Raw genomic sequence first — 24769 nt, 5'->3', positions numbered from 1 at the left:
CAGCTCCATTCAGCCCCTCCCATCTATCTCTTAACACCATCCAGTCCTCCCTTCAGCTCCATTCAGCCCCTCCCATCTGTCTCTTAACACCATCCAGTCCCTCCCTTCAGCTCCATTCAACCCCTCCCATCTGTCTCTTAACACCATCCAGTCCAACCTTCAGCTCCATTCAGCCCCTCCCATCTATCTCTTAACACCATCCAGTCCAACCTTCAGCTCCATTCAACCCCTCCCATCTATCTCTTAACACCATCCAGTCCAACCTTCAGCTCCATTCAACCCCTCCCATCTATCTCTTAACACCATCCAGTCCCTCCCTTCAGCTCCATTCAACCCCTCCCATCTATCTCTTAACACCATCCAGTCCAACCTTCAGCTCCATTCAACCCCTCCCATCTATCTCTTAACACCATCCAGTCCAACCTTCAGCTCCATTCAACCCCTCCCATCTATCTCTTAACACCATCCAGTCCCTCCCTTCAGCTCCATTCAACCCCTCCCATCTATCTCTTAACACCATCCAGTCCAACCTTCAGCTCCATTCAACCCCTCTCATCTATCTCTTAACACCATCCAGTCCCTCCCTTCAGCTCCATTCAACCCCTCCCATCTATCTCTTAACACCATCCAGTCCAACCTTCAGCTCCATTCAACCCCTCCCATCTATCTCTTAACACCATTCAGTCCCTCCCTTCAGCTCCATTCAACCCCTCCCATCTATCTCTTAACACCATCCAGTCCAACCTTCAGCTCCATTCAACCCCTCCCATCTATCTCTTAACACCATCCAGTCCAACCTTCAGCTCCATTCAACCCCTCCCATCTATCTCTTAACACCATTCAGTCCCTCCCTTCAGCTCCATTCAACCCCTCCCATCTATCTCTTAACACCATCCATTTTGGATTTCTATTTGCCATATATTTTTCAACTATACTGTGATGCTTCACAAAAGTACTGAACCTTTCTGTTCTCATTGTTCCTACAGATTGTAAATTAAGGATAAATATATTTGCTATAATAATAATTATATTATTGATCGATTGACTATGACTTTTCAGATCACCCAGTATTGCTGTCTGCAGCGTTATTTCAAGGTAAATGTTGTAATTCTTCAGCCGTTCCTGGACCTGTGACCAAAAACGAGCTACATATGGACAGTAACAAAATAAATGATCTAATGACTCTGCCTCCTCACAGTAAAATCTGCAGAGCTGGGAAGATTGTATCCCTCATATATGTATAACATTATATTGGTTGCAAGAATTTTGTATAATCATTTAAATTGAACATTTCAAATCGGTCATTGTTTTGCATATCAGTTCATAAACCATGTGCCATGGATTCGGTACATCGAAAATCTCTTCCCAACTATTTTGTAATTGATATGGCACAGCTGTCAATTTGTTGGTCCTTAAATGAAACTGGTATATATATTTTTTTCTCACAATTTTCTTGAACCATTTTTGGTCTTTAATACAGGGCCGACCGACAGACAAGTTCCTTACTTTTCCCCCTTCTACTTGCATCTTCCATTTTTGTGGTAATGCTGCAATTAGTTGGTTGTAATTTTGGGTAGAGCAGACATTACTACATGTCTGTGTTAGCTGCACCAGTCCTATTTATCAAATCTAATCAAAGTTTATTTGTCACGTGCGCCGAATACAACAGTGAAATGCTTACTTACAGGCTTACAGGCAATGGTGCGAAAAAAAAGTATGTGTGTGTGTGTGTGTAGGTAAGTAAAGAAATAAATAAAGAAGTAAAAATACATTTGAAAAAAGAGTAGCAAGGCTGTATACAGACACCTGTTAGTCAGGCTTATTGAGGTAGTATGTACATGTAGGTATCGTTAAAGTGACTATGCATGGGACACAATGGTGGGACACAATGATGATATAATTTACAAAGATTATACCTTTTTTTTTAAATGTTATCGAAAAAGATGGGGTTTTATCAATTAGTATATTTGACTTTATTAGTATATTTGAGTATATTTGTTCTATTATTTGTTCTCTTTTCAGGTGGATTAGGCTGAAATTGCAATCAACTTTCTATGGCTTGTTTTAAAAATATTGATTTTTAGGGATGATTTCGTTTTCAAATTACCTAAAGTGAGCGGTTGTAATTTGAATTAAGGGAAAAAGGCTATTCTTGAACATGGGGTGAGACATTCTTACTAATTTACTAGAGAACCATTTTGGATTTACAGGTAAGTATAACGTTTGTATGACTGATGCCTTTAGTGAGAGGTCTAATGCTTTAATATTTAATCATTTCTGCCATCCAAATTCATATTCATTATATAAATAGGCCCTTTTAATTTTGTCTGGCTTGACATTCCAAATAAATTTGAATATTTTTTGCTCATATAAATTTAAAAGCAGGTTGCTAGGTGTAGGCAAAACCATAAGCAAATTGTAAACTGTGATATGACTAAAGAGTTAATCGGGGTAATTTTTCCACAAATAGACAGGTATTTTCCTTTCCATGGTAGCAAGATCTTATCTATTTTTGCTAACTTTCTATTAAAATTGATTGGAGTGAGATCATTTCTTTGTTTTGGGATATATATACCGAGTGTGTCCACATCACCGTCAGACCATTTTATTGGTAAACTACACGGTAATGTAAAAGTTGTATTTTTTTAGTGATTCAATACGTAATATAACACTTATCATAATTTGGTTTTAATCCAGAGAGGTTCAAAAAAGTATCTAGATCCTCTATGTGTCTCTCCCTGATCTGTTTCACCTGTCTGTGATTGTCTCCACCCCCTCCAGGTGTCGCCCATCTTCCCCATTATCAATCAATCAATCAAATGTATTGAAAAAGCCCTTCTTACATTAGCTGATGTCACAAAGTGCTGTTCAGAAACCCAGCCTAAATCCCCAAACAGCAAGCAATGCAGATATAGAAGCACGGTGGCTAGGAAAAACTCCCTAGAAAGGCCGGAACCTAGGAAGAAACAGGTGTCTTTTATACTGATAACAAGTTCAAACAGGTGCCATTAATACAGGTAACTACTGGAGGACAGAGGAGCCTCTTAAAGAATAAGTTACAGGTCTGTGAGAGCCAGAAATCTTGCTTGTTTGTAGGTGACCAAATACTTACTTGCCTGCCGTCCTGGACCTTTGCCTCTGTTTCTGTAATAAACATTGGTCTGCATCTGGGGCTTACCTTATTCTGATAGTACGAACTGGCCATGACTGGCCATGACTGACCTAGCAGACCCGAGCCCGCTGCGCGATGCCATCTCCTCTCAAGGAGCCACCATCAGGAAGCATGAGGAACTGCTTCGTGGCCTTATGGAGGGGGTCCAAACGTTGGCTGAACGCCATGACCGGGTATTGGACGGTCAATTCCACAGGTTTTCTGGGATGCAGCCTATCACGGTGGTAACCCCACAGCCCCTCAGTAACCCAGCTGCTAGCAGCACCGTCTCATCGGCCACTCCACCTTCTCGGCAGCCCCCCCCCCCCCCCCCCCCCCCCCCCCCCCCCCCCCCCCCCCCGGAATGCTTCAATGGAGAGTTGAGCACCTATCGGGTGTTTCTCGCTCGAGTTTCAACCCTCCTCCTTCCCCTCGGATCACTCCAAGATAGCCTATCTCATCACGCTGATGTCCGGGAGGGCTCTCACCTGGGCTGCTGCTGTATGAGAACAGCAGCCGGCCGTATGCGTTAGTCTGGAGGGATTTGTGGCAGAGGTGAAGAAGGTTTTTTACGCCCCGTTCTCTGGCAGAGAAGCTGCACGGAGGCTAATCCAGCTTCGGCAGGGCTCCTGAAGTCTGGCTGACTATGCGGTGGATTTCTGCGCGTTGGCAATAGAGAGTGCTTGGAACCAGGAAGCTCCGTTCGATATGTTCTTGCACGGCGTGTTGGAGGAGATCAAGTATGTGCTTGCTGCTCGGATCTCGATTCCCTCAACGCTTTGACCATCTGAATCAATGCGCGACTACGGGAATGACGGAGGGAGAGGAAATTTGATTTCGCTCGCACGCCCAGGGATCCCACCTGGCCTCCAGGTCAACCCGGTAGCGCCCAACGGTCTCGTTTCCGAGAGAACCTGAGGCTTCCCGACCTGCCGAAGACGGCAGAGTCACCGCTTACTGACCCTATGCCAATGGGCAGCGCTGGGCTGTCATCAGCGGAACGGCAATACAGGATCGACACAAAGTGTTGTCTGTATTGCGGGATTCTTGGCCATTTCATGTCCTCTTGTCCTCTAAAGAGGCCAGGGTCACCGGTAGGAGCAAGGACTCTGGTGGGCCCTATGGAGAACATTCCTGCTTCCCCTGCTTGCACACCTTTTCAAGCCATTCTGCTGTGGGGAGACCAGTCCAAATCTCTCCGGGTTCTCATTGACTCTGGGGCCAACGAGAGTTTTTTGGACGCTACCCTGGTGTCCGAGCTGAACATCCCCACTCAGCCCCTCTCCATTCCCATGAACGTTAGAGTGGTGGACAGGAGCTCTATAGGCCGAGTCACCCACAACATCACTCCCATCCACCTACGGGTGTCAGGGAACCACAGCAAGGCCATCCAGTTCCTGCTCATCAAGTCCCCTCTGATTCCTGTGGTATTGATATTCTCCTGACTCCAACGACATAATCCCCTTATTAACTGGTCTACTGGTGCCATCATGGGCGGTTTGTCTTCGTCTACACTGATGACATCCTCGTCTTCTCCCACTCTCCTCAAGAACACGTGCTCCACGTCCAGCAGGTCCTTCAACGCCTTCTGGAGAATCAGTTGTTTGTGAGAGCGGAGAAGTGCGAGTTCCATTGCTCCACCATCCCCTTTCTGGGTTACATCATCTCTGCTGGGAGTGTCCAGATGGATCCCGGGAAGGTGAGAGCAGTGATGGATTGGTCTCAGCCTACGTCCAGGGTGCAGCTGCAATGTTTCCTGGGGTTGCCAATTTCTATCGCCACTTTATCCGGGGTTACAGCACCCTGTCTTCCCCCACTGTCAGCACTCACCTCTCCCAAGGTTCCGTTCACGTGGTCCCCAGCTGCTGACCGGGCGTTCTGGGACCTCGAACATCGTTTCACCACAACTCCCATCCTGGTTCATCTGGACCCATCTCGTAAGTTCGTGGTGGAGGCCGATGCGTCGGACGTTGGAGTATGGGCTGTCCTGTCCCAGCGTTCTGCCCTTGACCTCAAGCTACATTCCTGCACCGCCTTCACCCATGGCCTCAATGCCACAGAAAGGAACTACGATGTGGGGAATTGAGAGCTTCTCGCGGTGAAGATGGCATTGGAGGAATGGAGGCACTGGCTGGAGGGGGTGGAACATCTGTTCATTGTGTGGACTGATCACAAGAACCTGGAGTATCTCCGCACCACCAAGTGCCTCAACTCCAGGCAAGCCAGATGGGCCCTGCTGTTCACACGGTTCAACTTCTCCCTCTCGTACCGGGCGGGATCTAAGAATATCAAGCCGGAGGCACTGTCCCACCGCTATAGCCCCACGACTGCTACCCCAGAACCCAAGACTTTTCTTCCCACCTCATGCCTGGCGATGGCACTCAGCTGGGGAATAGGGAAGCAAGTCCATAAGGCGCAGCGTTCTCAGCCAAACCCCAGGGGGGGGGGGGCTGATAACCGGGCCCTGATAACCAGATGTTCTCGACACTGTCTGCTCTGCGGTCCTGGAGTGGGCCCCACTCCTCCAGGCTGGCTTGCCACTCGGGTGCCCTGTCGGACCCTGGCCTGTGTGTGACAGCGCTTTTGGTGGCCTACCATGGTCCCGGATATGTCTGCATTCTTTGCCGCTTGCACAATTTGTACACAGAAGAAGACTCCTCTGCAAGCTTTGGCTGGTCTCCTCCAACCTATGCCTGTCCCCCACCGTCCCTGGTCTCATATCTCCGTGGACTTTGTCACGGGTCACCGCCATCCTGACCGTGGTGGATCGCCTCTCTAAAGCTGCCCACTTCATTCCTCTCCCCAAACTACCCTCTGCCAGAGAGATGGCCTAGCTCATGGTGCAGCACATCGTCCGGATCCATGGACTGCCCATGGACATGGTCTCCGACCAGGGTCCTCAGTTCTCATCCCAGTTCTGGAAGGCGTTCTACACCCTCATTTGGTCCAACAGCCAGTCTGAGAGAGACAACCAGGACCTCGAGACCACCCTGCGCTGCCTGGTCTCTGCCAATCCCACCACCTGGAGCCAGCAGCTTGTGTGGGTCGAATATGCCCGCAACACCCTTTCCTGCTCTGCCACAGGACTATCTCCCTTCTAATGTTCTCTGGGGTATCGGCCCCTGCTCTTCCCTGAGCAGGAAGAGGAGGTGCCCAGATGTTTGTCTGCCGCTGTCGTCATACCTGGAGGAGAGTCCGGTCGGCCCTCCTCAAGACCACCTCCAGGAATCGACGGCAAGCGGATCGCCATCGGACCCCGGCTCCCCGGTATCGTCTCAGGCAGAAGGTATGACTCTCCCCCCGGGATCTGCCCCTCCGGGTGAAGTCTCGCAAACTGTCCCCCCGGTTTATCGGCCCTTTCCCCATCTCCAAGGTCATTAGTCCCTCTGCTGTTCGTCTTCTGTTGCCAAGTACTCTTCGTATACACTCCACCTTTCATGTGTCCCGTATCAAGCCCGTGTCTCACAGTCCCTTGTCTTCCATTTCCAGGCCCACCCCTTCTCCCCGTGTCGCCGATGGCCATCCGGCGTACACGGTGAGATGCCTCCTGATGGTTTGACCACGGGGCAGGGGTTTCCAGTACCTGGTTGACTGGGAGGGTTATGGCCCGGAGGAGAAGTGCTGGGTCCCCGCTAGAGAGATTCTGGACCCAGCCCTCATCGCGACTTCTACCGCCGGCACCCCGGTCAACCAGGTATGCACCCCGGTAGGACACTAGGTGGCGCCCCTAGGGGGGCGGGGGACTGACTGTCACACCCTGATCTGTTTCACCTATTGTCTCCACTCCCCTCCAGGTGTCGCCCATCTTCCCCATTATCCTCTGTGTATTTATACCTGTATTCTCTGTTTGTCTGTGGCCAGTTCGTCTTGTTTGTCAAGCTTACCAGCGTTTGTCCTGTCAGCTCCTGTCTTTTCCCAGCCTCTCTTTTTCTCGTCTTCCTGGTTTTTGACCCCTGCCGCCTGACCACTATGCCTGCCTGCCATCCTGTACCTTTGCCCCATCTGGATTTCCGACCTCTGCCTGACCTGACCCTGCCTGCCGTCCTATACCTTTGCCTCTGTTTCTGTAATAAACATTGTTAGGTCTGCATCTGGGTCTTACCTTATCCTGATACTATGAGGCTGTGGAGGGATTCTAATTGTGGTTTTAAAAGAAAACATTAATCATCAGCATACAATGACACCTTTGTTTTTAAGCCATGGATTACTAATGCCTTAATATTATGGTTGGATCTCATTTTAACAGCTAACATTTCGAAGGCAAAAATAAATAGATATGCCAATAGTGGACAACCTTGTTTTACTCCTCTTGACAGTTTAAAACTTTGAGATGTAGACCTTATATACTATTTTACACCTGGGGTTACTATACATAATTTTAACCCATTTTATAAGAGATTCTCCAAAATTGAAATATTCTCGGTATTTAAATATCAACCATAGTCATACTTTATCAAAAGCCTTTTCAAAGTCAGCTATGAAAACCAGGCCTGGTTTCCCCGATATTTCATTGTATTCTATTGTTTCCAGTACTTGTCTTATATTATCTCCAATGTATCGTCCATGTAAAAAAAAACTGTCTGATTAGGATGAATAATATCTGACAAAACCTTTTTGATTCTATGCGGCAAGCATTTAGCTAGAATTTTTGCATCACAACACTAAAGTGTAAGAGGCCTCCGTTTTTAAATGGACTGTATCTTTATAGATACCACTTGGATACTGTTTCAGTAATAATGAAATCAGACCTTATTGCATGTCCGATAATCTACCGTTTATATAGGAGTGGTTAAAACATGCTAATAATGGTTCTCTGAGTATATATAAAAAAAGTTTGGTATACTTCCACTGTTATGCCATCCAGCACTGGAGTTTTTCCGAACTTAAAGGCTTTAATTGCATCAAGAAATTCCTCCTCTGTAATTTGGCCTTCACATTACTATTTCTATACAGCCTTTCTTAATAGCAAGGCTATGCTCACTGATTTCATTATTTTTGGGTCAGTCACGGTGGTCAGGTATTCTGTCACCTTGTACTCTGTTTTTTTGTATATTCTTTCCAATGTGTCAAGTAATTATCTTTTTGTTTTCTCATGATTTGGTTTGGTCTCTCTCTATTTCTCTCTGTCCCGCTCTCACTCACTCACTCACTCACTCACTCACTCACTCACTCACTCACTCACTCACTCACTCACTCACTCACTCACTCACTCACTCACACACTCACACACTCACACACTCACACACTCACACACTCAGGAGGAATGGGTCCTTCCCCCAGGCTAGCATTGAACTTTTCCTCTCTCTAGCTGAAAAGCACCCTGTTCACCCTGTTCTGACAGGCCTTATGTGAACGCCCTGATTAGAGAGAGAGAGAGAGAGAGAGAAAGAGAGAGAGGGGTGGGCGGCTGAGATGGAGGGGAGAGAGGGGGGTACAGGATAAAGGAGTGTGAGAGAGAAGATTAGGAGAGAGGAAGGTAAAGTAGAGGTGAAGAGAGGATGAAGGGAAGAGGAGGAAGAACAAAGGACATTTGGGTTTATTGTTACTCATAGACTAGGGTTGAGCCAGTTGGTTATAGCAGGAAAATAATCTTGCAGCAACAGGAAATGTGAATTATTATGTGGTTTATAATTAATAGAGTTCAAAATGTATTCAAACTCAAAACCATAAAAAGGAATAACCCAAGGAGGTCGAGATGCAAAAATAATATCATTAATTTAATCCATGCACAAAAGAATGCAAAAAGTGCTATAAAAAGAAAAAAGAAACAGAATGAGAATGAGAATGAGAATGGTGGAGGGAGTGAAACTATAGTGAGCGAAGGAGTGTGAGGATGATGGAGGGAGTGAAACTATAGTGAGCGAAGGAGTGTGAGGATGGTGGAGGGAGTGAAACTATAGTGAGCGAAGGAGTGTGAGGATGATGGAGGGAGTGAAACTATAGTGAGCGAAGGAGTGTGAGGATGATGGAGGGAGTGAAACTATAGTGAGCGGAGGAGTGTGAGGATGATGGAGGGAGTGAAACTATAGTGAGAGGAGGAGTGTGAGGATGATGGAGGGAGTGAAACTATAGTGAGAGGAGGAGTGTGAGGATGATGGAGGGAGTGAAACTATAGTGAGAGGAGGAGTGTGAGGATGATGGAGGGAGTGAAACTATAGTGAGAGGAGGAGTGTGAGGATGATGGAGGGAGTGAAACTATAGTGAGAGGAGGAGTGTGAGGATGATGGAGGGAGTGAAACTATAGTGAGAGGAGGAGTGTGAGGATGATGGAGGGAGTGAAATTATAGTGAGAGGAGGAGTGTGAGGATGATGGAGGGAGTGAAACTATAGTGAGCGAAGGAGTGTGAGGATGATGGAGGGAGTGAAACTATAGTGAGCGGAGGAGTGTGAGGATGATGGAGGGAGTGAAACTATAGTGAGAGGAGGAGTGTGAGGATGGTGGAGGGAGTGAAACTATAGTGAGCGAAGGTGTGTGAGGATGGTGGAGGGAGTGAAACTATAGTGAGCGGAGGTGTGTGAGGATGATGGAGGGAGTGAAACTATAGTGAGCGAAGGAGTGTGAGGATGATGGAGGGAGTGAAACTATAGTGAGCGGAGGAGTGTGAGGATGGTGGAGGGAGTGAAACTATAGTGAGCGAAGGAGTGTGAGGATGATTGAGGGAGTGAAACTATAGTGAGCGAAGGAGTGTGAGGATGATGGAGGGAGTGAAACTATAGTGAGCGAAGGTGTGTGAGGATGATGGAGGGATGAAACTATAGTGAGCGAAGGTGTGTGAGGATGATGGAGGGAGTGAAACTATAGTGAGCGAAGGAGTGTGCGGATGATGGAGGGAGTGAAACTATAGTGAGCGAAGGTGTGAGGATGATGGAGGGATGAAACTATAGTGAGCGAAGGTGTGTGAGGATGATGGAGGGAGTGAAACTAAAGTGAGCGAAGGTGTGTCAGGATGATGGAGGGAGTGAAACTATAGTGAGCGGAGGAGTGTGCGGATGATGGAGGGAGTGAAACTATAGTGAGCGAAGGTGTGTGAGGATGATGGAGGGATGAAACTAAAGTGAGCGGAGGAGTGTGAGGATGGTGGAGGGAGTGAAACTATAGTGAGCGGAGGAGTGTGCGGATGATGGAGGGAGTGAAACTATAGTGAGCGGAGGAGTGTGAGAACGGTGGAGGGAGTGAAACTATAGTGAGCGGAGGAGTGTGAGGATGATGGAGGGAGTGAAACTATAGTGAGCGAAGGTGTGTGCGGATGATGGAGGGAGTGAAACTATAGTGAGCGGAGGAGTGTGAGGATGATGGAGGGAGTGAAACTATAGTGAGCGGAGGAGTGTGAGAACGGTGGAGGGAGTGAAACTATAGTGAGCGGAGGAGTGTGAGAACGGTGGAGGGAGTGAAACTATAGTGAGCGGAGGAGTGTGAGGATGATGGAGGGAGTGAAACTATAGTGAGCGAAGGTGTGTGCGGATGATGGAGGGAGTGAAACTATAGTGAGCGGAGGAGTGTGAGGATGGTGGAGGGAGTGAAACTATAGTGAGAGGAGGAGTGTGAGGATGGTGGAGGGAGTGAAACTATAGTGAGAGGAGGAGTGTGAGAACGGTGGAGGGAGTGAAACTATAGTGAGCGAAGGTGTGTGAGGATGGTGGAGGGAGTGAAACTATAGTGAGAGGAGGAGTGTGAGGATGATGGCGGGAGTGAAACTATAGTGAGCGAAGGAGTGTGAGGATGATGGAGGGAGTGAAACTATAGTGAGCGGAGGTGTGTGAGGATGAGTTAGTTTCACTCCCTCCACCATCCTCTAAGGTAACTGAGCTAAATGACTACCGCCCCGTAGCACTCACATCCGTCATCATGAAGTGCTTTGAGAGACTAGTCAAGGACCATATCACCTCCACCCTACCTGACACCCTAGACCCACTCCAATTTGCTTACCGCCCAAATAGGTCCACAGACGATGCAATCTCAACCACACTGCACACTGCCCTAACCCATCTGGACAAGAGGAATACCTATGTGAGAATGCTGTTCATCGACTACAGCTCGGCATTCAACACCATAGTACCCTCCAAGCTCGTCATCAAGCTCGAGATCCTGGGTCTCGACCCCGCCCTGTGCAACTGGGTACTGGACTTCCTGACGGGCCGCCCCCAGGTGGTGAGGGTAGGCAACAACATCTCCTCCCCGCTGATCCTCAACACTGGGGCCCCACAAGGTTGCGTTCTGAGCCCTCTCCTGTACTCCCTGTTCACCCACGACTGCGTGGCCACGCACGCCTCCAACTCAATCACCAAGTTTGCGGACGACACAACAGTGGTAGGCTTGATTACCAACAACGATGAGACGGCCTACAGGGAGGAGGTGAGGGCCCTCGGAGTGTGGTGTCAGGAAAACAACCTCACACTCAACGTCAACAAAACTAAGGAGATGATTGTGGACTTCAGGAAACAGCAGAGGGAACACCCCCCTATCCACATCGATGGAACAGTAGTGGAGAGGGTAGCAAGTTTTAAGTTCCTCGGCATACACATCACAGACAAACTGAATTGGTCCACTCACACAGACAGCATCGTGAAGAAGGCGCAGCAGCGCCTCTTCAACCTCAGGAGGCTGAAGAAATTCGGCTTGTCACCAAAAGCACTCACAAACTTCTACAGATGCACAATCGAGAGCATCCTGGCGGGCTGTATCACCGCCTGGTATGGCAACTGCACCGCCCTCAACCGTAAGGCTCTCCAGAGGGTAGTGAGGTCTGCACAACGCATCACCGGGGGCAAACTACCTGCCCTCCAGGACACCTACACCACCCGATGTCACAGGAAGGCCATAAAGATCATCAAGGACATCAACCACCCGAGCCACTGCCTGTTCACCCCGCTATCATCCAGAAGGCGAGGTCAGTACAGGTGCATCAAAGCTGGGACCGAGAGACTGAAAAACAGCTTCTATCTCAAGGCCATCAGACTGTTAAACAGCCACCACTAACACTGAGTGGCTGCTGCCAACACACTGACACTGACTCAACTCCAGCCACTTTAATAATGGGAATTGATGGGAAATGATGTAAATATATCACTAGCCACTTTAAACAATGCTACCTTATATAAATGTTACTTACCCTACATTATTCATCTCATATGCATACGTATATACTGTACTCTATATCATCGATGGTATCCTTATGTAATACATGTATCACTAGCCACTTTATACTATACTATGCCACTTTGTTTACATACTCATCTCATTTGTACATACTGTACCCGATACCATCTACTGTATCTTGCCTATGCTGCTCTGTACCATCACTCATTCATATATCCTTATGTACATATTCTTTATCCCCTTACACTGTGTACAAGACAGTAGTTTTGGAATTGTTAGTTAGATTACTTGTTATTACTGCATTGTCGGAACTAGAAGCACAAGCATTTCGCTACACTCGCATTAACATCTGCTAACCATGTGTATGTGACAAATAAAATTTGATTTGATTTGAGATTTGATTTGATGATGGAGGGATGAAACTATAGTGAGCGAAGGTGTGTGAGGATGATGGAGGGAGTGAAACTAAAGTGAGCGAAGGAGTGTGAGGATGATTGAGGGAGTGAAACTATAGTGAGCGAAGGAGTGTGAGGATGATGGAGGGAGTGAAACTATAGTGAGCGAAGGTGTGTGAGGATGATGGAGGGATGAAACTATAGTGAGCGAAGGTGTGTGAGGATGATGGAGGGAGTGAAACTATAGTGAGCGAAGGAGTGTGCGGATGATGGAGGGAGTGAAACTATAGTGAGCGAAGGTGTGAGGATGATGGAGGGATGAAACTATAGTGAGCGAAGGTGTGTGAGGATGATGGAGGGAGTGAAACTAAAGTGAGCGAAGGTGTGTCAGGATGATGGAGGGAGTGAAACTATAGTGAGCGGAGGAGTGTGCGGATGATGGAGGGAGTGAAACTATAGTGAGCGAAGGTGTGTGAGGATGATGGAGGGATGAAACTAAAGTGAGCGGAGGAGTGTGAGGATGGTGGAGGGAGTGAAACTATAGTGAGCGGAGGAGTGTGCGGATGATGGAGGGAGTGAAACTATAGTGAGCGGAGGAGTGTGAGAACGGTGGAGGGAGTGAAACTATAGTGAGCGGAGGAGTGTGAGGATGATGGAGGGAGTGAAACTATAGTGAGCGAAGGTGTGTGCGGATGATGGAGGGAGTGAAACTATAGTGAGCGGAGGAGTGTGAGGATGATGGAGGGAGTGAAACTATAGTGAGCGGAGGAGTGTGAGAACGGTGGAGGGAGTGAAACTATAGTGAGCGGAGGAGTGTGAGAACGGTGGAGGGAGTGAAACTATAGTGAGCGGAGGAGTGTGAGGATGATGGAGGGAGTGAAACTATAGTGAGCGAAGGTGTGTGCGGATGATGGAGGGAGTGAAACTATAGTGAGCGGAGGAGTGTGCGGATGATGGAGGGAGTGAAACTATAGTGAGCGAAGGTGTGTGAGGATGATGGAGGGATGAAACTAAAGTGAGCGGAGGAGTGTGAGGATGGTGGAGGGAGTGAAACTATAGTGAGCGGAGGAGTGTGCGGATGATGGAGGGAGTGAAACTATAGTGAGCGGAGGAGTGTGAGAACGGTGGAGGGAGTGAAACTATAGTGAGCGGAGGAGTGTGAGAACGGTGGAGGGAGTGAAACTATAGTGAGCGGAGGAGTGTGAGAACGGTGGAGGGAGTGAAACTATAGTGAGTGGAGGAGTGTGAGAACGGTGGAGGGAGTGAAACCATAGTGAGCGGAGGAGTGTGCGGATGATGGAGGGAGTGAAACTATAGTGAGCGAAGGTGTGTGAGGATGATGGAGGGAGTGAAACTATCGTGAGCGAAGGTGTGTGAGGATGATGGAGGGAGTGAAACTAAAGTGAGCGGAGGAGTGTGTAGATCAATGAAGGAGGTGTTTATCTCTCCGTAGTCTCCTGAGCTTTTGTCTTGCTCCTCATCCCTCACTCCTCATCCCTCGCTCCTCATCCCTCACTCCTCCTGTCGCCATGGCTGCAGCATCGCAGCGGGATACAGCTGCAGAGAGGGCCTGAGATCCAATAGAACAACGCCGCTTTATGGCCCATAGAAATAGAGTGAGTAGAACGGACAGTTTTCACAAAGTCATTCCAATATGGAGTAACAGCTATAGGCCTTGGACCTTTTCTCACCATCCACGGTATGAGAGAGTTTAAGAGGGAGGCCAGTGAGCATGTGTAGTAGAGAGACCCTGAGGCTGCTTGTCCCCTAGCCCTCTCCACTTCCTGGAAAGAAAAAAACGTCTCTGTGTCGGTATCCATGTCCTCTGTAAACGCTTCCAACGCTTTCTCTACCTGCGTCTCAGCACAGTCTCTCGCTCTCTCTCCCTCTCCCGTTTCTTGAAGTCTTCGCTTCCTCTCTTCGTCCTCCTGAAGAGAGTGTGCGTTTATCTCTCCATTTTTCGGGCGCATGAAGCTTTCATTAGCAGCTACTCTGTGCTCATCAATGCAAATGTATGGATTCCATTACTCCTATTTTATCTCTTCTTGCCAGCACAAATTCCCCCTCGCACCGCAAATTGATTAACCAGCTTGCTGTGCTGGTTCAAAAACCCCAGAGAAAGCTGGGTGATTTGGAGAGGTGGTAGGTAATGAGCAATGGACACATCCGTTCTGATAAGCAGTGCACATTTTTTAAAATTCTTTCAGCAGACGACAATGAAAAGCTGTTAAGACTCAGGGTCTATCGCTGCATCGCGTTCTTGGAGCGAGAGAGGAGAGGGAGAGGGAGGAGGGAGGGAGAGATGGGTTTGAGAGAGAAAAGGAGAAAGAAACTGCGAGAGGATAAGCAGATGGATGTTATTGATAGTTTGAGATGTGTTTTTTTGTCCTCAACGGAAGCTTTTCTGAATAGCACTAATGAATATAAATACCAATGCTATTGATATCCTTGCCTACTTGGCCAAAGCACTCATCCTATTGATATCCTTGCCTACTTGGCCAAAGCACTCATCCTATTGATATCCTTGCCTACTTGGCCAAAGCACTCATCCTTTTGATATCCTTGTGTAGTTGGCCAAAGCATCATCCTATTGATATCCTTGCCTATTTAGCTAAAACACTCATCCAAAGTACACACACACACACACACACACACACACACACACACACCCACACACACACACACACAGAAGAAGCAACATCTGCTGACTTAAAAAGAGAGAGAAAAATTAAACGTTAGCACTATTCAATTCCACCCTAGAGAGAGACAGATTGGCAGAGAAGACAGCTCTGTTACCATGTCAACAACTAGCACAACCCTGTAACCATGCCAACAACTGCAAAAACTGGTCTGAAATACCAACTATGTTTATCAACTAATTTAAACTCTGACAATTTTTCTTCTTAGCTATTTAACTTAACTATCTTGCTATTTTTACAGACATTCAACTTGTTTACTACCACAAATCTCCCACCATAAAGGGCAATCCCACTACTTTTCACCCTCATGTTGAAAAGTAGCAGCATTGTGCTGTTCTCCAGCACAATGCCAGTATTTTCATGCAGTGAAAACGACGCATTTCTAGGTTTTGTAGAAGAAAAAAAATCTAAAGTTTAAAAGTAAAAAAAAAAACGTTTTTAAAAACTTTTAATCCTGTGATATCACCTTTCTTCTTATCTATTTAACCACAGATCTCGTCTTATCTCTTTAACCACAGATCTCGTCTTATCTCTTTAACCACAGATCTCGTCTTATCTCCTTAACCACACACTTCTGTTGTTTTGATCACACACACACAGCTGCGCTACCATGCCAACGTTCGACCTCGCCCCAGCTGCCTTAATCAGTCATCACTTCCACCCCCTCACCTCTCTCTACTACAACATCATAGATAAATAAATAAGTAGACAGGCACACAAACAAATAGAGCAGTAGGCTGGTACTGTGAGGCTAATGGAGGTTGATGCAGGGATATCTATTATTCATACGTCTACCTTCAGCAGCCTGCGGGAGCCTGTGGCATCCCTGGGTGTAGATGTAGGTAACTTGACACTGACAGGCCTGTCTGCCACAGTATAGGGCCATGCTGTGATATGGGAGCAGGGTAACTGGAGAGTGAAAGGGATCTGATTAACTCAGGGGTTTAGAATGAGGGCTACCATGGTAAAGAGATGTCAGTTACACACTCCCTCTGTCTCTCCTCTCTCATCTCTCCATACCGTACCCTACTGTTATCTCAGGTTCTCTCTCATCTCTCCATACCGTACCCTACTGTTATCTCAGGTTCTCTCTCTTCTCTCATCCCTCCATACCGTACCCTACTGTTATCTCAGGTTCTCTCTCCTCTCTCATCCCTCCGTACCGTACCCTACTGTTATCTCAGGGTCTCTCTCATCTCTCCATACCGTACCCTACTGTTATCTCAGGGTCTCTCTCATCTCTCCATACAGTACCCTACTCTTATCTCAGGGTCTCTCTCATCTCTCCATACCGTACGTACCCTACTGTTATCTCAGGGTCTCTCTCATCTCTCCATACCGTACCCTACTGTTATCTCAGGGTCTCTCTCATCTCTCCATAACGTACCCTACTCTTATCTCAGGGTCTCTCTCATCTCTCCATACCGTACCCTACTGTTATCTCAGGTGCTCTCTCTTCTCTCATCCCTCCTTACTGTACCCTACTGTCATCTCAGGTTCTCTCTCATCTCTCCATACCCTACCCTACTGTTATCTCAGGTTCTCTCTCCTCTCTCATCCCTCCATACCGTACCCTACTGTTATCTCAGGTTCTCTCTCCTCTCTCATCTTTCCATACCGTACCCTACTGTCAATTCAGGTTCTCTCATCTCTCCATACCGTGCCCTCCTGTTATCTCAGGTTCTCTCTCCTCTCTCATACCTCTATACCGTACCCTACTGTCATCTCAGGTTGTCTCTCTTCTCTCATCCCTCCATACCATACCCTACTGTTATCTCAGGTTCCATACCGTACCCTACTGTCATCTCAGGTTCTCTCTTCTCTCCATACTGTACCCTCTTGTCATCTCAGGTTCTTTCTCCTCTCTCATCCCTCCATACCATACCCTACTGTCATCTCAGGTTTTCTCTCCTCTCTCATCTCTCCATACCATACCCTACTGTCATCTCAGGTTCTCTCTCTTCTCTCCTCCCTCAATAACGTACCCTAATGTCATCTCAGGTTCTCTCTTCTCTCCGTCCTGTACCCTCCTGTCATCTCAAGTTCTCTCTCTTCTCTCATCCCTCCATACCGTACCCTACTGTCATCTCAGGTTCTCTCTCATCTCTCCATACCGTACCCTACTGTCATCTCAGGTTCTCGCTCTTCTCTCATCCCTCCATACTGTACCCTCCTGTTATCTCAGGTTCTCTCTCCTCTCTCATCTCTTCATACCGTACCCTACTGTCATCTCAGGTTCTCTCTTCTCTCCATACCGAACCCTCCTGTCATCTCAGGTTCTCTCTCCTCTCTCATCCCTCCATACCATACCCTACTGTTATCTCAGGTTCTCTCTCCTCTCTCATCCCTCCGTACTGTACCCTACTTTCATGTCAGGTACTCTCATCTCTCTCATCCCTCCATACCGTACCCTCCTGTCATCTCAGGTTCTCTCTCCTCTCTCATCCCTCCATACCGTACCCTCCTGTTATCTCAGGTTCTCTCTCCTCTCTTATACCGCCATACTGTACCCTACTGTCATCTCAGGTTCTCTCATCTCTCCATACCGTACCCTCCTGTTATCTCAGGTTCTCTCTCCTCTCTCATCTCTCCATACCATACCCTACTGTCATCTCAGGTTCTCTCATCTCTCCATACCATACCACACTGTCATCTCAGGTTCTTTCTCTTCTCTCCTCCCTCCATACCGTACCCTAATGTCATCTCAGGTTCTCTCTTCTTTCGGTCCTGTACCCTCCTGTCATCTCAAGTTCTCTCTCCTCTCTCATCCCTCCATACCGTACCCTCCTGTTATCTCAGGTTCTCTCTCCTCTCATCCCTCCTTACTGTACCCTACTGTCATCTCAGGTTCTCTCTCATCTCTCCATACCCTACCCTACTGTTATCTCAGGTTCTCTCTCTTCTCTCATCCCTCCATACCGTACCCTACTGTTATCTCAGGTTCTCTCTCCTCTCTCATCCCTCCATACCGTATCCTACTGTTATCTCAGGTTCTCTCTCCTCTCTCATCTCTCCATACTGTACCCTACTGTCATCTCAGGTTGTCTCTCTTCTCTCATCCCTCCATACCATACCCTACTGTTATCTCAGGTTCTCTCTCCTCTATCATAACTCTACACCGTACTCTACTATCATCTCAGGTTCTCTCTCCTCTCTTATGCCTCCACACCATACCCTACTGTCATCTCAGGTTCTCTCTCCTCTCTCATCTCTCCATACTGTACCCTACTGTCATCTCATGTTCTCTCTCTTCTCAACCTCCCTCCATACCGTACACTACTGTTATCTCAGGTTCTCTCTCCTCTCTCATCTCTCCATACCTTACCCTACTGTCATCTCAGGTTCTCTGTCTTCTCTCATCTCTCCATACCGTACCCTACTGTCATCTCAGGTTCTCTCATCTCTCCATACCATACCCTACTGTCATCTCAGGTTCTCTCATCTCTCCATACCGTACCCTCCTGTTATCTCAGGTTCTCTCTCCTCTCTCATCTCTCCATACCATACCCTACTGTCATCTCAGGTTCTCTCATCTCTCCATACCATACCACACTGTCATCTCAGGTTCTTTCTCTTCTCTCCTCCCTCCATACCGTACCCTAATGTCATCTCAGGTTCTCTCTTCTTTCGGTCCTGTACCCTCCTGTCATCTCAAGTTCTCTCTCCTCTCTCATCCCTCCATACCGTACCCTCCTGTTATCTCAGGTTCTCTCTCCTCTCTCATCCCTCCTTACTGTACCCTACTGTCATCTCAGGTTCTCTCTCATCTCTCCATACCCTACCCTACTGTTATCTCAGGTTCTCTCTCTTCTCTCATCCCTCCATACCGTACCCTACTGTTATCTCAGGTTCTCTCTCCTCTCTCATCCCTCCATACCGTATCCTACTGTTATCTCAGGTTCTCTCTCCTCTCTCATCTCTCCATACTGTACCCTACTGTCATCTCAGGTTGTCTCTCTTCTCTCATCCCTCCATACCATACCCTACTGTTATCTTAGGTTCTCTCTCCTCTATCATAACTCTACACCGTACTCTACTATCATCTCAGGTTCTCTCTCCTCTCTTATGCCTCCACACCATACCCTACTGTCATCTCAGGTTCTCTCTCCTCTCTCATCTCTCCATACTGTACCCTACTGTCATCTCATGTTCTCTCTCTTCTCAACCTCCCTCCATACCGTACACTACTGTTATCTCAGGTTCTCTCACTTCTCTCATCTCTCCATACCGTACCCTACTGTCATCTCAGGTTCTCTCTCTTCTCTCATCTCTCCATACTGTACCCTATTGTTATCTCAGGTTGTCTCTCTTCTCTCATCCCTCCATACCGTACTCTACTGTCATCTCAGGTTCTCTCTCTTCTCTCCTCCCTCCATACCGTACACTACTCTCATCTCAGGTTCTCTCTCCTCTCTCATCCCGCCATACCGTACACTACTCTCATCTCAGGTTCTCTCTCTTCTCTCATCTCTCCATACCGTACCCTACTGTTATCTCTGGCTCTCTCTCCTCTCTCATCCCTCCATACCATATCCTACTGTTATCTCAGGTTCTCTCTCCTCTCTCATACCTCTATACCGTACCCTACTGTCATCTCAGTTTCTCTCTCCTCTCTCATCCCTCCGTACTGTACCCTACTGTCATCTCAGGTTCTCTCTCTTCTCTCATCTCTCCATACCGTACCCTACTGTCATCTCAGTTTCTCTCTCCTCTCTCATCCCTCCATACCATATCCTACTGTTATCTCAGGTTCTCTCTTCTCTCTCATCTCTCCATACCGTACCCTACTGTTATCTCAGGTTCTCTCTCCTCTCTCATCTCTCCATACCGTACCCTACTGTCATCTCAGGTTCTCTCATCTCTCCATACCCTACCCTACTGTTATCTCAGGTTCTCTCTCTTCTCTCATCCCTCCATACCGTACCCTACTGTTATCTCAGGTTCTCTCTCCTCTCTCATCCCTCCATACTGTACCCTCCTGTTATCTCAGGTTCTCTTTCCTCTCTCATCCCTCCATACCGTACCCTACTGTTATCTCAGGTTCTCTCTCATCCCTCCATACCGTACCCTACTGTTATCTCAGGTTCTCTCTCATCTCTCCATACCGTACCCTACTGTTATCTCAGGTTCTCTCTCTTCTCTCATCCCTCCATACCGTACCCTACTGTTATCTCAGGTTCCATACCGTACCCTACTGTCATCTCAGGTTCTCTCTCCTCTCCATACCGTACCCTCCTGTTATCTCAGGTTCTCTCTCCTCTCTCATCTCTCCGTACTGTACCCTAATGTCATCTCAGGTTCTCTCTTCTCTCCGTCCTGTACCCTACTGTCATCTCAGGTTCTCTGTCTTCTCTCATCTCTCCATACCGTACCCTACTGTCATCTCAGGTTCTCTCATCTCTCCATACCATACCCTCCTGTTATCTCAGGTTCTCTCACTTCTCTCATCTCTCCATACCGTACCCTACTGTCATCTCAGGTTCTCTCTCTTCTCTCATCTCTCCATACTGTACCCTATTGTTATCTCAGGTTGTCTCTCTTCTCTCATCCCTCCATACCGTACCCTACTGTCATCTCAGGTTCTCTCTCTTCTCTCCTCCCTCCATACCGTACACTACTCTCATCTCAGGTTCTCTCTCCTCTCTCATCCCTCCATACCGTACACTACTCTCATCTCAGGTTCTCTCTCTTCTCTCATCTCTCCATACCGTACCCTACTGTTATCTCTGGTTCTCTCTCCTCTCTCATCCCTCCATACCATATCCTACTGTTATCTCAGGTTCTCTCTCCTCTCTCATACCTCTATACCGTACCCTACTGTCATCTCAGTTTCTCTCTCCTCTCTCATCCCTCCGTACTGTACCCTACTGTCATCTCGGGTTCTCTCTCTTCTCAACCTCCCTCCATACCGTACCCTACTGTTATCTCAGGTTCTCTCTTCTCTCTCATCTCTCCATACCGTACCCTACTGTTATCTCAGGTTCTCTCTCCTCTCTCATCTCTCCATACCGTACCCTACTGTCATCTCAGGTTCTCTCATCTCTCCATACCATACCCTCCTGTTATCTCAGGTTCTCTCTCCTCTCTCATCCCTCTGTACTGTACCCTACTGTTATCTCAGGTTCTCTCTCCTCTCTCATCTCTCCATACCGTACCCTACTGTCATCTCAGGTTCTCTCATCTCTCCATACCCTACCCTACTGTTATCTCAGGTTCTCTCTCTTCTCTCATCCCTCCATACCGTACCCTACTGTTATCTCAGGTTCTCTTTCCTCTCTCATCCCTCCATACCGTACCCTACTGTTATCTCAGGTTCTCTCTCATCCCTCCATACCGTACCCTACTGTTATCTCAGGTTCTCTCTCATCTCTCCATACCGTACCCTACTGTTATCTCAGGTTCTCTCTCTTCTCTCATCCCTCCATACCATACCCTACTGTTATCTCAGGTTCCATACCGTACCCTACTGTCATCTCAGGTTCTCTCTCCTCTCCATACCGTACCCTCCTGTTATCTCAGGTTCTCTCTCCTCTCTCATCTCTCCGTACTGTACCCTAATGTCATCTCAGGTTCTCTCTTCTCTCCGTCCTGTACCCTCCTGTCATCTCAAGTTCTCTCTTCTCTCATCCCTCCGTACCGTACCCTCCTGTCATCTCAAGTTCTCTCTCTTCTCTCATTCCTCCCGTACCCTACTGTCATCTCAGGTTCTCTCTCCTCTCATCTCTCCATACCATACCCTACTGTCATCTCAGGTTCTCTCTCTTCTCTCCTCCCTCCATACCGTACACTACTCTCATCTCAGGTCCTCTCTCTTCTCTCATCTCTCCATACCGTACCCTACTGTTATCTCAGGTTGTCTCTCTTCTCTCTTCCCTCCATACCATACCCTACTGTTATCTCTGGTTCTCTCTCTTCTCTCATCCCTCCATGCCGTACCCTACTGTCATCTCAGGTTCTCTCTCCTCTCTCATCCCTCCGTACTGTACCCTACTGTCATCTCAGGTTCTCTCTCCTCTCTCATCCCTCCATACAGTACCCTCCTGTTATCTCAGGTTCTCTCTCATCCCTCCGTACCGTACGCTCCTGTTATCTCAGGTTCTCTCTCCTCTCTCATACCTCCATACCATACCCTACTGTTATCTCAGGTTCTCTCTCCTCTCTCATACCTCTATACCGTACCCTACTGTCATCTCAGGTTCTCTGTCCTCTCTCATCCCTCTGTACTGTACCCTACTGTCATCTCAGGTTCTCTCTCTTCTCTCATCCCTCTATACCGTACCCTACTGTCATCTCAGGTTCTCTCTCTTCTCTCATCCCTCCATACCGTACCCTACTGTCATCTCAGGTTCTCTCTCCTTTCTCATACCTCCATACCGTACCCTCCTGTCATCTCAGGTTCTCTCTCATCTCTCATCCCTCCATACCATACCCTACTGTCATCTCAGGTTCTCTCTCCTTTCTCATCCCTCCGTACTGTACACTAATGTCATCTCAGGTTCTCTCTCTAATCTCATCCCTCCGTACTGTACCCTACTGTCATCTCAGGTTCTCTCTCTACTCTCATCCCTCCGTACTGTACCCTACTGTCATCTCAGGTTCTCTCTCTTCTCTCATCCCTCCGTACTGTACCCTACTGTTATCTCAGGTTCTCTCTCCTCTCTCATCCCTCCGTACTGTACCCTCCTGTCATCTTAGGTTCTCGCTCTCTCTCCCCATCTCTCCCTCTTTCTTTGTCCCCATCTCTCTCTTGCTCATCTCCCTCGTCACTTAACCGTTGTCCGTCTATCTCTCTCTCACTCCCTCCCTTAACCACCCCTCCAGTCTCCCAGAGTCACTTCCATAAAACCAACCATTTTGCAACATTAAAAATGTCATTCTCTTTCTCTCCCGCTGTCTGTGTCAGTTTCTCTGTCTGCTTATCATGTCTTCCACTCTGTCCATGTCTCTTACTGTCTCCATCTCTATCTATCCCTTTCTCCCTTCGTCTCACTCCATCATATCGTTAAAGCTCTTCTATAGCAGAACCAGGGTCCTCTGCTCTCTCTCTCTCTCTCTCTCTCACTCTCTCTCGATTCAATTCAAAGTGCTTTATTGGCATGGGAAACATATGTTTACATTGCCAAGCAAGTGAAATAGATTTAAAAAGTGAAATAAACAATAAAAAATGAACAATAAACATTACACTCATTTCAAATATCGTATTATGGTTATGTACAGTGTTGTAACGATGTGCAAATAGTTAAAGTACAAAAGGGAAAATAAATAAACAGAAATATGGGTTCTCTCTTTTTCTCCTCTCCTCTCTTGTAATTCACACGCCGATGCGTTTCAATTTGAATAAGTCTCTGGCAGTGATGTCTCATTGGGATGCCATGCCCTCTTTCTTTCATGTTCCTTATAAAGGCTCGCATTTTACACTGAGGGGGAGGAGAGGGGGAAGTGAGGGGGAGGAGAGGGGGAAGTGAGGGGGAGGAGGGGGGGGGCGATAGTGTAGAGAGAGCGAGTGAGATATTAACAAGTATGAAGCCGTCAAGTTCTTTGAGTAGAAGAACGATAAAATAGTTTTGATTGGAGAGAAATAAGGAACTGAAAAAGAAGAGAGAGAGAGAGAGAGAGAGAGAGAGAGAGAGAGAGATAGAGAGGGAGAGAGAGAGAGAGGGGGAGTGAGAGGAAGGGAAGGGTATTTTGGATGTGTGGCTCAGAGCCATACAGCTCAGTTGTTGGATCGATTGAAGGATGTTTTCAAAGGCGACAGAGAGGGAAGCTGAGGAGACGGAAGGGGAGTTTGGGATGGAATGGAGAGAAGGGAGAGTAGAACAGAGAGCAAGAAGAAGCCGTGGAGAGGGAGGGTCAGAGAGGAGATAAAAGGTAGAGGACAGAAAGGAGAGGAATATGTTTATATATCCTGGTAAATGGATTGTTTAAAGGCAGCCCAGTCCCACACAGACCTGACAAAGAGGCTTCAGGATCATTACTCTGTCTGGCATGGGCTCTCCTGTAGAGGGGCCTACCACACACACTTAATCTTCGTCATTTAGCAGACACGTTTATCCAGAGCTACTAGGTTAGGTGCCTTGCTCAAGGGTACATCAGCAGATTTTTCACATAGTCGGCTTGGGGATTCAAACCAGCAACCTTTCGCTTACTGGCCCAACGATCTTAACCGCTAGGCTACCTGCCATGCACACGCACACGCACACATACACATGCAAACATACACACTCGGACACACACACACCTCAAATTACAGCTACAGTTGAAGTCGGAAGTTAACATACACTTTAGCCAAATACATTTAAACTCAGTTTTTCACAATTCCTGACATTTAATCCCAGTAAAAAAAAAAACTGTTTTAGGTCAGTTAGGATCACCACTTTATTTTAAGAATGTGAAATATAATAGTAGAGAGAATGATTTATTTCAGCTT

General features: G+C 47.5%; 2 protein-coding genes across 3 annotated transcripts in view; both read left to right on the top strand.

Moving 5' to 3' along the window:
* Window positions 1-24769, top strand: part of LOC110504900 (SPARC (osteonectin), cwcv and kazal like domains proteoglycan 1) — a 447194-nt gene that overhangs the window by 136186 nt on the left and 286239 nt on the right. The window lies entirely within an intron of this gene.
* Window positions 15787-23407, top strand: LOC118946063. The gene is made up of 2 exons (XM_036970337.1): window positions 15787-17072; window positions 22638-23407. The coding sequence occupies exons 1-2, from the start codon at window positions 16315-16317 to the stop codon at window positions 23035-23037; spliced, it is 1158 nt and encodes a 385-aa protein (XP_036826232.1). The 5' UTR covers window positions 15787-16314; the 3' UTR covers window positions 23038-23407.

The sequence above is a fragment of the Oncorhynchus mykiss genome, chromosome 31 (assembly GCF_013265735.2).
Source record: "Oncorhynchus mykiss isolate Arlee chromosome 31, USDA_OmykA_1.1, whole genome shotgun sequence".
Classification (NCBI taxonomy): Eukaryota; Metazoa; Chordata; class Actinopteri; order Salmoniformes; family Salmonidae; genus Oncorhynchus; species Oncorhynchus mykiss.
The sequence above is the reverse complement of the archived record's forward strand: the minus strand, read 5'-3'. Positions and strand labels throughout refer to the sequence as shown.

What these genes read in the sequence shown, in the direction of transcription:
- LOC118946063 (XM_036970337.1), top strand. Translation starts at nt 16,315, where the DNA reads ATGTCAGTTACACACTCCCTCTGTCTCTCCTCTCTCATCTCTCCATAC. An exon ending in GTACCCTACTGTCATCTCAG is followed by an intron (nt 17,073 to 22,637) that starts GTTGTCTCTCTT and finishes CTGTCATCTCAG; the next exon opens with GTTCTCTCTCTTCTCTCATC.